Source organism: Sus scrofa, chromosome 1 (genome assembly GCF_054392235.1).
Source record: "Sus scrofa isolate SSC_HxYL_T2T_F1_AM1 chromosome 1, Sscrofa_HxYL_maternal_Yorkshire_Landrace_v2.0, whole genome shotgun sequence".
NCBI lineage: Eukaryota > Metazoa > Chordata > Mammalia > Artiodactyla > Suidae > Sus > Sus scrofa.
Window position 1 is genome coordinate 155399472 of NC_139383.1, and position 15724 is coordinate 155415195.

Below are 15724 nucleotides of genomic sequence, written 5' to 3' on the forward strand. Positions count from 1 at the left end.
CCCCGCAACCCTCCTCTATTCACTGGCCAGTCTGAGGGCTTCCTCTGTCTGCACTGTGAGGGCAGACTGCCCCTGTGTCCCTGAAGGGGACCTGCAGCACAGCCAAAACGTCAGGCCCACGGCCCAGTGTCTGCCACCACCTCCCTCTGCACACAAGAGGCAGCTTCTATATACACAAGCTGCAATGACTTTAAAATAATCCAGTCAGGGGCTTTGATGAAACAAAAGTGGCCAGTGTTGATTTTGCTCATGAAGGATGGGGAGGACATGGGGGTTCATGATATTAGCCTCTCTACTTTGGTGCCTAATGGAAAACTCAATGTAAAACATTTTTAAAGGAAATTTCTCAATACATTGTAGACAAGGAGGCCCAGTGAATGAAACCCCCTTCCCCCGGATGCCTTTCCAGGATGTCATGGTTACTTCCGTGAAGGAGGTGTTTACAACAGAGAGATTTGGCGGGGGGGGGGGGCTTCTATGTCCATTAATATTTAGTACGTGTCATTATCTTCAAGTCTAATCACTTAAAGAAGAGATTTTAAATAATTGATTACTACAAAAGAGGAGAAAAGCCATGCCATCTTTTTCACTATCCATCAAAGCCCAGAAAACCTCTTCCTCTAGTCCTGACATGGACACATAAATATATTAATGTGAACATTAAGAAGAACATACATACAAATCAATAGACACGAATTCGCTTGAGGTGCTTTTCAGATGGAAAAACCAGCATCCTCTCTCCATCTCCTGTGTGCACCCTCCTCCCCAGCACGAGGCCCCAACCATGTGAGGGAGGCTCGGGCAGCCCTCTCTTCATTCTTCCATTAAAAGAAATCTCTATCCAAATAAACGGCAAGACTGTCTGCAAAACACACAAAACGCTACCATTTCTGAAACTCGATAAGATAGGTCCTGTTTGTGTGCTATAAGCCTATGTATATGCACGACTGTGTTTACCCATCCAGGGAGAAATGCTTGCATCTGCACTTTACTAAAGTGTCTTTGTGGATGGCATGTCCTCTAAGAGGGCACAACGCAGGCAAGCAGAAAGGATGGTCCATGCATGCTTGCAGCATGGATACTCTGGGAGGGGAGCAGTGGGATGTGCAGTGGTCCAGATTCACATGCCTTGGCATTGGGAGGTTATGATTTTATAAAGCTCTGTATCCTGCTTTTTGAAAAGAAGCTTCGCCATCACCGCAAAACTGCTCACACCTCCCTCCGCAGGCAGAGCCACATGCAACTTACCACCAAGGAGAGGGGCCTCTTCCAGGAGACAACACCGATGAGTCCTGATAGCAGCACCTGCAACAGAGGAGCAGGGCATAAGGGACCTCCAGGGAGTGGTCCTTGCATGCAGACAGTTCAACAGGAGGAGGACTTTTCCAGAGCATAGCACACAGATGGGAGCAGGTCATCATGATGGGTCTGTCCCTCCCTACAGTCGCACTCTGCAGCCACCATGCACAGCCCAGGGCATGGCTGGATGGGACCAGCCTGTACGGACCCAGAGCCTTGCTCCCTCAGGCCCAGGGAGATACTTCCTGTGACTAAAGCATCACAGGACTGAACACACGACTATGGGGAAAAGTCGTCCTCACTCGCAGGCCACCTGCCACCTGCCTTCTCATGGGTTCCAGACATGGCAGGCCTATGGGCTCCCTCTGTCCTCCCATACCAGCGTCCTCTAGCCCCTGCAGGACCCTCCCCTTCACTCCCAGTCCAGCCTCCCACCCCACCCAGGAGGCTCCCTCACTTTCCACATTGGTTCCGAGCTGTGCGCCCTTGTCCCAGGCCAGCCCACCTGGCTCCCCGCCTGCCAAGAATGTCCCCCCAGAACCTCTCCAGCAGCACCCCTGTTGCCTGTGTCTGCTGACTCTCAGGAGAACCACCCGTGGCTCCTGCCCATCTTCCTCCCCAGCTGCCCCCACACCCATGTTAGACCCATCTTGGCTGATCCCCACATTCCCAGTCTCCTTGTGTCCAGCCCATACCATGGAGACATGGCCTCTCCCACCCATTGCAATCTGCCTTCAGCCCCAGCACCTTGGAGGGGCAGCTGGATGCAACAGATAAGGGCCAGTATGCTAGCTTTCCGTTGTGGGCCTGGGCCAGGCTGGAGGGGCTGGGCTGCATGTCCCCTGGGATTCCAAAGGACCAACCTCAGACCCAGAGGAGAACAAGCAACTGAACAAACCTCTGAGGTCCTGTTGGTGACAGAACCTAATACACCCCTAGCACCTCTGCAATGACCAAGTCTCAGACCCACCACATCCACCACACCCAGTGCCCACCATGTGAGTCTCAGGGAGAGTTCCAACATCTGGATCAGTAGTTTTATGGAGACTTTGTGTGTGTGTGTGGATGGATAGATAGATAGATAGATAGATAGATAGATAGATAGATAGATAGAGAGATAGAGAGATCGACAGATACATATAGATGACTGAGTCAGTTTGCAGTACAGCAGAATTTGGCACACCATTGTAAATCGACATACTTTAATCAATAAAATAAAATAAAACCACCAACAAAAAACAAAGTCTTATTCACATGTGCACACGCACACAGACACATACACATCGAATAAAAACGAGCTAAGGAGCTTGACAGTACTCTGCTCCCAAGCCCACCACATCTACATTCTTTCCTCAGTGCACATACCTCTTCCAAACACAGTCAAGGGTGCAAATATTATTGACAACAATTTTCCCATCTCCCAAATCTGTCTATGTGATGCCTCCCAGCCTCCTTCTCCATGTGCTCTAGCTCCAATTCTTACAGAAACCTTGACTACTGTTCTCCTGGTTCCCTGAGGCCAAGTCTCAACCATCCTTACACTATGAGGCCTCTGAAGGCTCCCACTTCCCTTCTGCATCCAATACAGTGTCTAGCAAAACAGCCCCATTGGTGCCCAAGTCATCCTCCTCAACGGACACACCATGTTCCCCAAGTCATTTTCCACTGGGTTAAACTGGTCTTTCTCCTAAGAACAGGCTGCTGAAACTCTCATCATTGCCTCATATTCCACACTGCAAACTCTGACCTCTTTTCTGTATCTCTAAACATTCTGTGAATCAAAGTTTCTGCCAACCCTGCTATCATTGGCAGAACTCCTGGTGCATTCATGGGCAATCAGCCACAAAGCTGGGTCTTCTTCTCGACCTCTCTGTTTGCTCCTCTCCACCTGCTCTGCCCATGCTCTTGCGATTTACCTGCCTGGTTGGTGGCACTCAGCCACTCACTCTCCTCTGCCCACCACTGAGGCTGTGCTGGACACCTCTGACAGGTGACTCTCACCTCCCTGGCTGGACCATCCAGAGGCACACCAACCTGGTCCCTGTCTTCCCACCAGCACTGCCCTAAGCAACCCCCTACTCTTGTCCTGGCCACTGTGGGCACCTGATTGAGCCTGCACCCATGCCACCGTATTTCCCAAACACAAGCTCTGCAGGCTGTCCCCCCTCCACACTCACACTCCCCTCCTATCACCCTAACCCTCCTGGCTCCCTGCCTCAGCCCTCACCCCTTTCTCTTCCCTTGAACTGATGGTCCTGGCTCTAACCCTGCCATTTCCCCAGGATGGGACTTCCAAAGAATGACCTCTGTCTACCCTTCACACCAATGCCAGCTGTGCTCAGGCTGAACCTGGGGGAGGATGAAGATCCTCGAACCACCTTCCAGAAGATGTTCACTTATGCTCTGCCTTCCATTTCACCATAGGAAATTTCACCTATCCTTTGAGACATAGCCTAATGTCTCCTCACCTAGGAAGGGCCTAGGGATTGAGGAGAACATGGGGCCCCACAGAACCCCTAAACCACCCGCAGAACTCTCAAGGCTTCTCTGATACATACACACAGGACTCCTTCATCTTCTGAGCCAAAGTTTCTAAAACCATTAAATCTCTACAATGACCAGGCTGCTTATAGTGGGGATTTTATTGGACCTCCAAACGGCAGAGAGTTCTAAACACAAAGGAAGTTAATACCACTTATCTTAGGCTATATGAAGAATTCTTAACTTTTCTCATCTTCATCATAAAGTTATCATTCCACAAACCCCTCAAATAATTTTACTTCCAACAAACATGGACTGTTTGCTTCTTGAAGAACATTTACATTTCTGAATATCATTAGTAAATATAATAATTGTGAGTGGATCCAATTCCCTTACACAAAGGCAAAAATAAAACCATCAAATCCAATAAAACCATCCAATCCATGTCAGATTCTGACATGACCCTCATGACCCTATGTAATGCCTTACTCTTGAGTGTGAGTATGATGGGCTATCTTGTGGTCCACCCTGGTGACAGCATCTGGAAATTATGTTGCCTTGGCAACACCTTGAATGCTGCCTGGCCAGTTAACCCTACTAAGCCATATCCAGATTCTCCACTGGAGAAATGTGTGAGGTTATAAATGGGTGTAGTGTTAAGCTACAAATTTTGTGGCAATTTGTGATGTGGCGATAAAAAACAAATTGTTCATACAACAAATACTAACAGACATAAAAGGAGAAGTTGATGAGAATACAATCATAGCAGGAGACTTTAAAACCCCACTCACATAAATGGACACATCCTCTAGACAGAAAATCAATAAGGCAACAAAGATCCTAAATAACACAATAGAAAAGTTAGACTTAATTGATATTTTCAGGACATTACATCCAAAAAAAAAAAAATCAGAATATATATTCTTTTCAAGTATACATGGAACATTCCCAAGGACTGACCACATACTGGAGCACAAAACTAACCTCAATAAATTTAAGAGTATAGAAATTATTTCAAGTATCTTCTCTGACCACAATGGTATGGAACTAGAAATCAACCACAGGAAAAGAAATGAGAAAAAAACTGACTCCATGGAGACTAAACAACATGCTACTACTAAAAAAAAAACCAATGGGTCGGAGTTCCCAACGTGGCTCAGCTGAAACGAATCTGACTAGTAACCATGAGGACACTGGTTCAATCCCTGGCCGCACTCAGTGGGTTAAGGATTTGACACTGCTGTGAGCTGTGGTGTAGGTCACAGATGTGGCTCAGGTCTGGTGTTGCTATGGCTGTGGCTGTGGCATAGGCCTGTGGCTACAGCTCCAATTTGACCCCTAGCCTGGGAACCTCCATATGCCACAAGTACCACCCTTAAAAAAAAAAAAAAAGCCAATGAGGAAATTAAAAGGGAAACTAAAAAATACTTTGAGACAAATGATAATGAGAACACAACCATTCAAAATCTATGGGATGCCACAAAAGCAGTGCTTAGAGGGAAGTTGGTAGCAATACAGGCCTTCCTCAAAAAAAGAAGAAAATTCTCAAGTTGACAACTTAACCTACCACCTAAAAGAATTAGAAAAAGAAAAACAAACAAAACCTAAAGTCAGCAGAAGGAAGGAAATCATAAAGATCAGAGAGAGATTCAAAAACAATAGAAAAAAAGTCAATAAAACCAAGAGCTGGTTCTTTGAAAAGGTAAACAAAATTGACAAACCTCTGGCCAGAGTCACCAAGAAGAGTAGAGAAAGAATCCAAATAAACAAAATAAGAAATGAAAAAGGAGAAATCTCAACAGATACTACAGAAATATAAAAAAACCGTAAGAGAATACTATGAACAATTATATGTCAACAAATTTGACAACCTAGAAGAAATGGACAACTTTCTAGAGACATACAGCCTGCCAAAACTGAATCAAGAAGAAATAGATCAATTGAACAGACCCATCACCAGAAATGAAATTGAACATGTAATAAAAACACTCCCTACAAACAAAAGTCCAGGACCACATGGCTTTACAGGCAAATTCTACCAAACATACAAAGAACTTATAACGATCCTTCTTAAGCTTTTCCAAAAGGTTGAAGAAGAAGGAATACTCCCAAAGACATTCTATGAAGCCACCATCACTCTAATACCAAAACCAGACAAAGATAGTACCAAAAAAGAAAATTATAGGTCAATATCCTTGATGAATATAGACTCAAAAATTCTCAACAAAATTTTAGCCAACCAAATCCAACAACATATAAAAAAATCATACACCACGACCTGGTGGGATTCATTCCAAGTTTACAAGGATAGTTCAACATACATAAATTAATCAGCATCACACACCTCATTAACAAAAGAAAAGTCAAAAACCACATGATCATCTCAATAGATGCAGAAAAAGCATTTGACAAAATCCAACATCTATTCATAATAAAAACTCTTACGAAAGTGGGTATAGAGGGAATATGCCTTAACATATAAAAGCCATTTATGACAAACCCACAGCCAATATAATACTCAATGAAGAAAAGCTGAAAGCCTTTCCACTAAAATCTGGAGCAAGACAAGGACGCCCACTCTCACCACTGTTATTCAACATAGTACTGGAAGTCCCAGCCACAGCAATCGGACAAAAAAAGAAATGAAACTTGTCCAAATTGGAAGAGAAGAGGTAAAATTGTCCCTCTATGCAGATGAAATGATACTATGTATAGAAAACCCCAGGGGCTTCAGACAAAAACTACTCCAATTGATCAACAAATTCAACAAAGTAGCAAGATATAAGATTAACATTCAGAAATCAGTTGCATTTCTGTATACTAACAATGAAATATTAGAAAAGGAATATAAAAATACACTATCTTTTAAAATTGCACCCAAAAAGATTAAATACCTAGGAATAAACCTGACCAAGGAGGTGAAAGACTTATATGCTGAGAACCATAAAACATTCATCAAGGAAATTAAAGAGGATTCAAAGAAATGGAAAGATATATGCTCCTGGATTGGAAGAATTAATATTGTTCAAATGGACATACTACCCAAAGCAATGTACAGATTCAATGCAATCCCTATCAAATTACCCATAATATTTTTCAGAGAACTAGAACAAATAATACAAAAATTTATATGGAACCATAAAAGATCCAGAATTGCCAAAGCAATCCTGAGGAACAAAAACCAAGCAGGAGGCACAGCTCTCTCAGACTTCAGATAATAATACTACAAAGCTACAGTAATCAAGACAATGTGGTACTGGTACCAAAACAGACATACAAACTAATGGAACAGAATAGAGAACCCAGAAAAAAATCCCAGATTCTTATGGTTGAGTAATCTTCAACAAAGGAGGCAAGAGTATAAGTAGGAAAAAGCTGGACTCTACAGCACATGGTGCTGGGAAAACCAGACAGCTGCTTATAAACCAATGAAACTAGAACACACCCTCACGCCATGCACAAAAATAAACTCAAAATGGCTTTAAGACTTAAACATAAGACAAGACACCAAAAAACTCCTAGAAGAGAACATAGGCAAAACATTCTTGACACCAACTGCACAAATATCTTCTTAGGTCAGTCTCCCAAGGCAACAGAAATAAAAACAAAAATAAGCCAATGGGACCAAATCAAACTTACAAGCTTTTGCACAGCAAAGGACAACATAAAAAGAAAAAAAAAAAGACAACCTATGGAATGGGAGAAAATAGTTGCAAATGTTGCATCCAACAAGGGCTTAATCTCCAAAATATACAAACAACTCATACAACTCAACAGCAAAAAAAACAAACAACCCAATTGAAAAATGGACAAAAGACCCGAATAGACATTTCTCCAAAGACATACAGATGGCCCACAAGCACATGAAAAAATGATCTACATCACTAGTTATTAGAGAAATGCAAATCAAAATTACAATGAGGTACCACCTCACACCAGTTAGAGTGGCTATCATTAACAAGTCAACAAAGAACAATGCTGGAGAGGGTGTGGAGAAAAGGGAACCCTCATACACTGTTGGTGGGAATGTGAATTAGTACAACCACTATGGAAAACAGTATGGAGGTACCTCAGAAAACTATACATAGAACTACCATATGATCCAGCAATCCAATTCCTGGGCATATATCCAGACAAAACTTACATTGAAAAAGACACATGCAGCCCTAGGTTCATTGTAGCAATATTCACCTTAGTCAAGACATGGAAACAACCTAAATGTCCAATGACAGATAAATGGATTAAGAAGATGTGGTATATATACACAATGGAATACTACTCAGCCATAAAAAAGAACAAAATAATGCCATTTGCAGCAACATGGAGGCAACTAGAGACTTTCATACTAAGTCAGAATGAGAAAGACAAATACCATATGATGTCACTTACATCTGGATTCTAATATATGACACAAATGAACCTAGCTATAGAACAGAAATGAACTCATTGACATAGAGTACAGACTTTTGGTTGCCAAGGGGTTGGCAGAGAGAGTGGGTTGGACTGGGAGTTTGGGCTTAGTAGATGCAAACCTCTGCATTTGGAGTGGCTAAGCAATGAGATCCTGCTGTACAGCACAGGGAACTCTATCCAATTGCTTGTGATGGAACATGATGGAGGATGATGTGAGAAAAAGAATGTATATTTGGGTCACTTTGCTATACAGCAGAAATTGACAGAATATTACAAAACAACTATAATTAAAATTTTTTTAAAAAGGAAAACAAATTGTTACAGACTGAATGTGTGTGTCCTTCCCAAACCCATATGTACAGGCCCTAGCCCTCAATGTGGTGGTATTTGGAGACAGGACCTTTAGGAAGTAATTAGCGTTAGCTTAGGTTGTGAAGGTAGGGCTCTTGTGAGGGATGGTGGCCTTATAGGAAGAGAAAAAGAGAGCTCTCTCTTCCCACAGGCACACACTGTGGAAAGACCACACATGGACGAAGAGAAGTGAGCAGTTCACAAGCCAGGAAGAGGGCCCTCCTTAGAACCTCACCACACCAGCGTCCTGAGCTCAGGCTTCCAGACTCCAGAAGTGCAAGAAAATAAATTTCTATTCAAGCTGCCAAGTCTATGATGTTTTTTTTGTTTTGTTTTGTTTTGTTTGTCTTATTAGGGCCACACCCACGGCACATGGAGGTTCACAGGCTAGGGGTTCAATCGGAGCTATAGCTGCCAGCCTATGCCAGAGCCACAGCAACACCAAATCCGAGCCACGTCTGCAACCTACATCACAGCTCGCAGCAACACCGGATCCTTAACCCACGGAGCGAGGCCAGGAATCAAACCTGCAACCTCACGTTCCTAGTTGGATTCATTTCCTCTGCGCCATGACGGGAACTCCGTCTATGATATTTTGTTACTGCACCCCAAGCTTTCTAATACACTAACACAGGCAGAGTGGGATTTTGGGTTATTGTTCCCAAATAGCTCCTCTTCCTCCATGTCTGCTCCTAGGAAGGGCAGACTTCCTTGCCCTCTGATACAGAAACACCGGCACCAGCTCTAACAAGGGAAGGCAGCATAAGAGTGGACAGGAGAGACTTGCAAAGGCCAAATGCTGGGGTGCCTCACCCTGAGTACACCTGCTCCCGTCCCCATGGAAACCAGGGGAGTGGACCATATCCCTTCTCTGAAAGGATCAGGCCTTCGCTTGAATGGCTGTTTGCTCAATTCCAGCAGCGAGGCAAGATGATGTTTCGTGTTCTGCCATCTCAGTAATTCTGCAGGTTTATTTTGTATCATTCCTGTGAGGAAGGGGGTCATGAATCTAGTTGGCCGTGAAATTACCACATCTCGGGAAACCTCTGTCCCATTTAATTTGCCGGTATTGTTATTCAAACTCTACAGTTTACAAAGGAATTGAAGAGGGTCAGAGAAGAGGAACAGACAGTTAAGTAGCTGTGAAAGAAAAGCCAAGAAGAAAGGGAAAGTCCTGATACTGCTCAGAGAGGAGGCTTAACTTCCCAGCACCTGTGAGTTGCTGTATGGAGGCCAACTGGCTCTTTCTCCACTCCCCCACCCAGCCTACAGAGAGGCAAGAGATAAAATTAGAAATGAGAAATAACTTCCTGCTGCTGAGAGCAACGAGAGGGGATAATAGACTGTGAGGAAGTACATGCATCTTTAGAGCAGAAGGCCTTCCCATTGGATGGGTGCTGCTGCCTGGACAGGGAGGCCTGGAATAAATTAGCTCTTTAAATCCTGTCTCTAAGATTGAAAAGTTCCTTCACAGCCTCAAATCGAGAACCTTCTTCAGATCTTCGAATCTGGTTCAAAGGCAAATTGTAATGCAATATTTCAGGTAATGAAGCAAGCATTTCTAGAATGCAGGCTTGAAAGCCAATTAAATTATTTCACAAAACATATGGCCAGCTGCCCAACTCCCTACAGAAGTACCAATTCACCACGAAAGAGCCAGTGTCCACAAGGTGTCTGGTGAAAGGTTGTTATGGCAATACTAGAACAAACAGTATTCTGAGCTGCCCAGAATGAACAAAGTTTATACAACCCCATCTTCCAACCCTTTTGGGCTGCGGCCCTGTGCTATGTGGGCAAAACTCTTCCTTCAGCTTCAGGGAGTAGCTGATCTTCCTACTTTACCCTACCTCCACCACTTTTTCCTTCTGCATGGTTTTCTTTGTCTGGGTCTCCCCAGGGCCACACAGCTAGCCTCCCTCAGGTATGCAGGCCCTCAGCCCTCTGTGTCCATTTTAGCTGCCTTCTGGGAAACACACACCTTTACAGCCTTCCCAACCTCACCCAGGGCTTCTGCCTTCTTCTCCCAGAACATTCTCGCTCCCAAATATTCACTTCCAGCTGACAGTCCCACCTTTCTCTGCACATCAGCATGTCAAACTCAGAGCCTCCACAAGAAAAGCTACTTTCCTTCTCAAAGGGCTCTTCACAAGAGAAAAAGAATTCTATGTCTTCCTTTTGCTTTTCATATGGCAGCAAAACTATATAAATTGATGAGAAAGTTGCCCTGTGAAAGAACAGAAATTAACATAAAATGCTTGTAAATATTATAAATAACTCATGAGTCAAAAGGAACTCAGAGTTGAGAGACACACTGCCTGTTTGATTGCAGTACGTGTTTCTTGGATGCAAATTAGCTCATATATGCTGGGTACCAAACTCATTTGTCCTGGCTCTGCTCTGTAAGATTCAGCCCTCTGCCAGGGCTGTTTACTCAGAATTTAGGGCAGTTACTAGACCCACGACTGGATTTTGTTATTTAATAAGTTAATAGAGTAGCACATTTATTATTATGACACATTTAAAAATTTTTTTTTATTTTAAAATAATTAAAAATAATTGGTTTCCTTTATAATCCTATATATTTTATTTCATGCATTTAAAAGCCTCATCCTGAGAAGGGTTCCAAAGACTTCACTTGACTGCTACACCAAAAGTTAGGGAACCCTAGGTTTAGAAGCCCCTTTCATGCAGATGTTTTAGTGGCGAATTTGTTTATCTATAAATTTCTTACTTCACCTCAGGCTTGAAGGTTAGTTTTGCTGGATACACAATTCTAGGTTGACAGTTTCTTCTCCTGAAAATATTATTCTACTTTCTGGTTTCCACTATTGCCATCAAGAAGTTTGCTGTCCTTTAAACTGCTCTTCCTTGAGGGGTAGTACTGTCCTCACTCTAAAGACTTAAGGTCATCTCCTTGCCTTTGGTGTTCTGAAGTTTTGGCATGCATGTCTATGTGTGCATTTCTTCTTCTTTTTTCCATTTTGTGGCCATCCCATGGCATATGGAATTCTTCAGCCATGGATCAGATCTGAGACACAGTGGCAACCTAAGCCACAGCTGCAGCAATGCCGGTTCCTTAACTATGCCAGGCTGGAGATCGAACCTGCATCCCAGTGCTCCCGAGATGCTGCTGATCCTGTTGCACCACAGTGGGAACTCATGAATTTTCTTTTTGTTTATCCTTTTTATTTATACTGTGCTTCTGAATCTGTTAATTTATATTTACATTAGTTCTGGTAATGAAACTAGAATCTCCTCAAGCCAGTATCTCTTCAACTGGATATCTTTACCTAGGATCTTTTCAAACATTATCTCTCCTACCTCTCTCTGTCAGAGATTCCAACAGTGACATGCTGATCCTTCCTATTCCATCCTCCAAATCCCTTGGTTCTTCTTTCACATCCTCCATATCCATGCCCCTCAGTATTTCATTCTGATTAATTTCTTCTGGTATATTTTCCAGATGACTGACTTTCCCTGTTCATTTGTTGAACATATGCATTTGTTCAGAAAAATTAAATGGTTATACTTTATGTGTTTAGAAGTTATACTTTCACCTTTTCCCAAATACAACTATTTGTTTTAGATGGTTTCTTGTTGCATGTTCATCAGTAGGTTCTGCCCATAATTACTTTAAATATCTCACACAGATGGTAGAGAGTCCAAGAGGAAGGCATCTAAGTCTGGCCACTGTTGTTTCTGTTGACCTTCACAAACTGCAGCCTCCTTTCTCTGATGCCTATGTTCTTGGAGGTCTTTTTGTTGCAAATACATTGCTTGATCTTAATAAGGTTTTATGGACCCAAAATGGAGGAGTTTTCCCCAATAGAGTTGTACTTCTGCCAGTCACCAGAAGGGCCCAGGATTTGGAAATAGCATGACTCTCAGGGCCTCATGGCTCAGCATGGATATCTCAGGCAAGCCCTCCCACCAACCTCACAGTGCAGGCAGCATCCATGCTCAGGGCAATCGCCTGCCACAGCCACACACACTACACTGATCTGCTCCCTGCCACCCAGGCCCAGCCACTTGCTGTTCCAGCCTTGGTTCACCATGAGCCCATGCATGCACGCACATGTATGCATGTGTGAGTGGGGGTTCAGGGTGGGTGTGTACATAAGAGATGGTGGGTCCTGAGACCTGAAATGCCACAAGCACCATGTCTTTTGTCCAAGATCAAGGTACAGGCAGATCAGTGTCTGGTGAGGGCCTACTTCCTGGGTTATAGACAGTTATCTTTTCATTGTGACCTCATGCGGTAGAAGGGGCAGAGGAGCTCTGGGGTCTCTGCTATAGGGACACCAGTCCCATTTATGCAGGCTGCACCCTCATGACCTAATCACCTCCCAAAGGCTTTACTCCAAATACCGTTACACTGGAGATTAGGGTGTGACGTGTGAATTTTAGGGGGATACAAACATTTAATCTATAGAAACTAGGAGTTCATAGATGATTTTCTATATATATAATATAAAGTATAACTTTTAATGTAATTTTAAATTGGTTTATATTAGTTTAATTTTATACTCATTTATATTAGCAATATGAATTACTAAGTGGTATGTAAATATATGTTACTACAATTGATTTCCCCCCACCCTGTTAAATCAAAAAACCAAATATATCTATTAACACCAAGAAATCAAGAAAGTGGTCAAACAGCTACAGGCAAATTCTTCCCAAACTTCCAAGTACAGAGATTTCCAACACTATTTAAATTTTTTTCTGAGCACAGAGGGAAAAAAACAAGGACATTTTCCAAACTTTTTTTTTAACAAAGGTCAGCATAACAATTACAGATCTGTAAAATATCAAAAGAATAGAAAATAGACCAATTTTACTTAAAAACAGAAAAACATAATTTTTCAAAATGTTAGAAACCAGAATTTAATAGTAATTTAGAAGAATAAAGAACAAGGCAAGAGATTCATGTCAGTAATGAAAAGACAGTTCAGTAAGAGGAAATATGGTAATAAAATGAATCATTAACATGATGAAATGAAAAATATGGTAATTGAGTAGATGTATAAAAGGCATTTGATAAAATTCAATCTCCATTTTTTACAAAAAAAAATTCTTCATTTAATAGACAAGATAAAGATACCCATAGCCACCACTTACATTTAAAATTATTCTGAAAATACTAGTGTGGTATGCAGAGTAGTAAGATGGTTCTCAAAACCCTTACCCCCTGGTCTACACCCCTGCATGATCCCTTCCCCTTGACCCTGGAGCAGGGGAGGGGTTCTGAACATGATAGATTTTAGTCCCCATGCGAGGTTTGCTACTTGACAAAGGTGAAAGCATTCTGCAGCTGCACTTGGGCCCCAAATCAATTTGCTTCTGAGTTCACATGAAGGGAGGTTCTCCTGGGGGGCCGAACCTTCTCAAACAAGCCCTCTCAGCCTTGGCCCTTCCTGAGTCACAGATTTAAAGCACCAGGGAGATTTTGCACTGGGCTTGCAGAAGTACACTGCCATGTTATGGGCAGCTTTCTTTGGCCAACAGCTTGCAAGGAAACTACAGGAATGAGTTCTGCCAACAACCTAGGAAGCGTGGAAGCAGATCTTTCTCTGGTCAAGTCCCTGGATGAGGAGGTACCCTTTCACCTTGAGCTACCCCTTCAGCCTGCAGACCCTGAGCAAGAGACCCAAGCCAAATGCTCTAAACTCCTGACCCACAGAAACTGGGAGATAAAAAATCTGTGCTGTGTGAAGCTTCTCTTCATACGGTAAATAGCTAGTAAAATAAAACAAGAAAAGGAAAAGTTATAAGCTTTGGAAAGAGGGGGCAAAATTATTACTACTTGAAAACAATATGCTTTCTAACCAGAAAACCCAAAGGATTTGATCAAAAAGAAAAGAATAAGAACCCATAAAAGGATTCAGTTACTCATCTGGCTAAAAAATTAACATATGAAAAAAGTATATTGCTCCTTACATTTACTGAGCACCGAGTGTATACCAGACCCCTATGAAGGCTTTATACTTTACCTCTATGTACCCTGACAGCCCTAAAAGGCACATGTGGGTTTTGTACCCCACTGCACAGATGAAAAAAGTAAAGCTTGAAGAGGTCAAGTGATTGGCCCACATTACAATGTCAGGATATAAACTACAGAAAAAAATAGCTTTCCCATAGGCATGCAAGAAAAGACTGGTTAGAGAAAAAGGATAAAATTAGAGATTCCATTTATAACAGCAAGCAAAAAGACTAATATGAAATGAGAATGGTATCAAGAAAATCTTAAACATCTACTGAAAACATAAAATACTTCATTATTAGATGGGAAAAGACTCATTTCTTTAAATAGAAGGACTAAGCAATACATAAATCCCATGAATTTTCATGGCAAAAAGAAAATCTATTCAATAAAAAGTGTTGGCGGGGTTCCCCTTGTGTTGCAGCGGAAATAAACCAGCTAGTATCCATGAGGATGTGGGTTTGATCCCTGGGCCTCGCTCAGTGGACCAGGAGTCCGGCGATACTGTGATCTGTGGTATAGGCTGCAGACTCGGCTCAGATCCCACCTTGCTATGGCTGTGGCATAAGCTGACGCCTCAGCTCCAATTCAACCCCTAGCCTGAGAACTTCCATATGCCCCAAGTGCGGCCCCAAAAAAACAAACAAAAAAAAGTATTGGGACAATTGGTCAGACACTTGGAAAGAAAATAGCTTAATCTTCACCTCACTTTTTATACTAAAATAAATTCCAGAGGAACAGAAAACAAATCAAAACATGAACATCTTAGAAAAACACAGAATATTCATTAACATCTCTTGAAAAGAAGTGAGCCTTTTGAGGAACAACACAGAATCAAGAGCCCTAATAGAAAAGGTTAATGAATTAAATAAAAGTTGTAGTTCCCGTTGTGTCTCAGTGGGTTAAGAACCTGACATAGTGTTCATGAGGATGCAGGTTCAATCCCTAGCCTCACTCAGTGGGTTAAGGATCTGGTATTGTTGCAAGTGACGATGTAGGTCACAGATGTGGCTCAGATCTGGCATTGCTGTGGCTGTGGTACAGGCTTTCAGCTCCAGCTCTGATTCGACCCCTAGCCTAGGAAATTCCATATGCTGCAGGTATGGCTGTAAAAAGGAAAAAAAAAATTAAATGTTCATGTTTTAAAAATGTGCTTGCGTGTGATAAGCATAATCTTTATTCTCAATCCCAGGGTTT

General features: G+C 42.5%; 1 protein-coding gene across 3 annotated transcripts in view; it reads right to left on the bottom strand.

Annotated features, from left to right (window-relative positions):
- ENTREP2 (endosomal transmembrane epsin interactor 2) overlaps window positions 1-15724 on the bottom strand; it is a 472203-nt gene that overhangs the window by 262023 nt on the left and 194456 nt on the right. For all 3 annotated transcript variants that reach the window (XM_084976733.1, XM_021098812.2, XM_084976745.1), the window contains exon 2: window positions 1249-1305. In XM_084976733.1, coding sequence (XP_084832859.1) covers window positions 1249-1305 — 57 coding nt within the window. The remainder of the gene's footprint in view (window positions 1-1248; window positions 1306-15724) is intronic.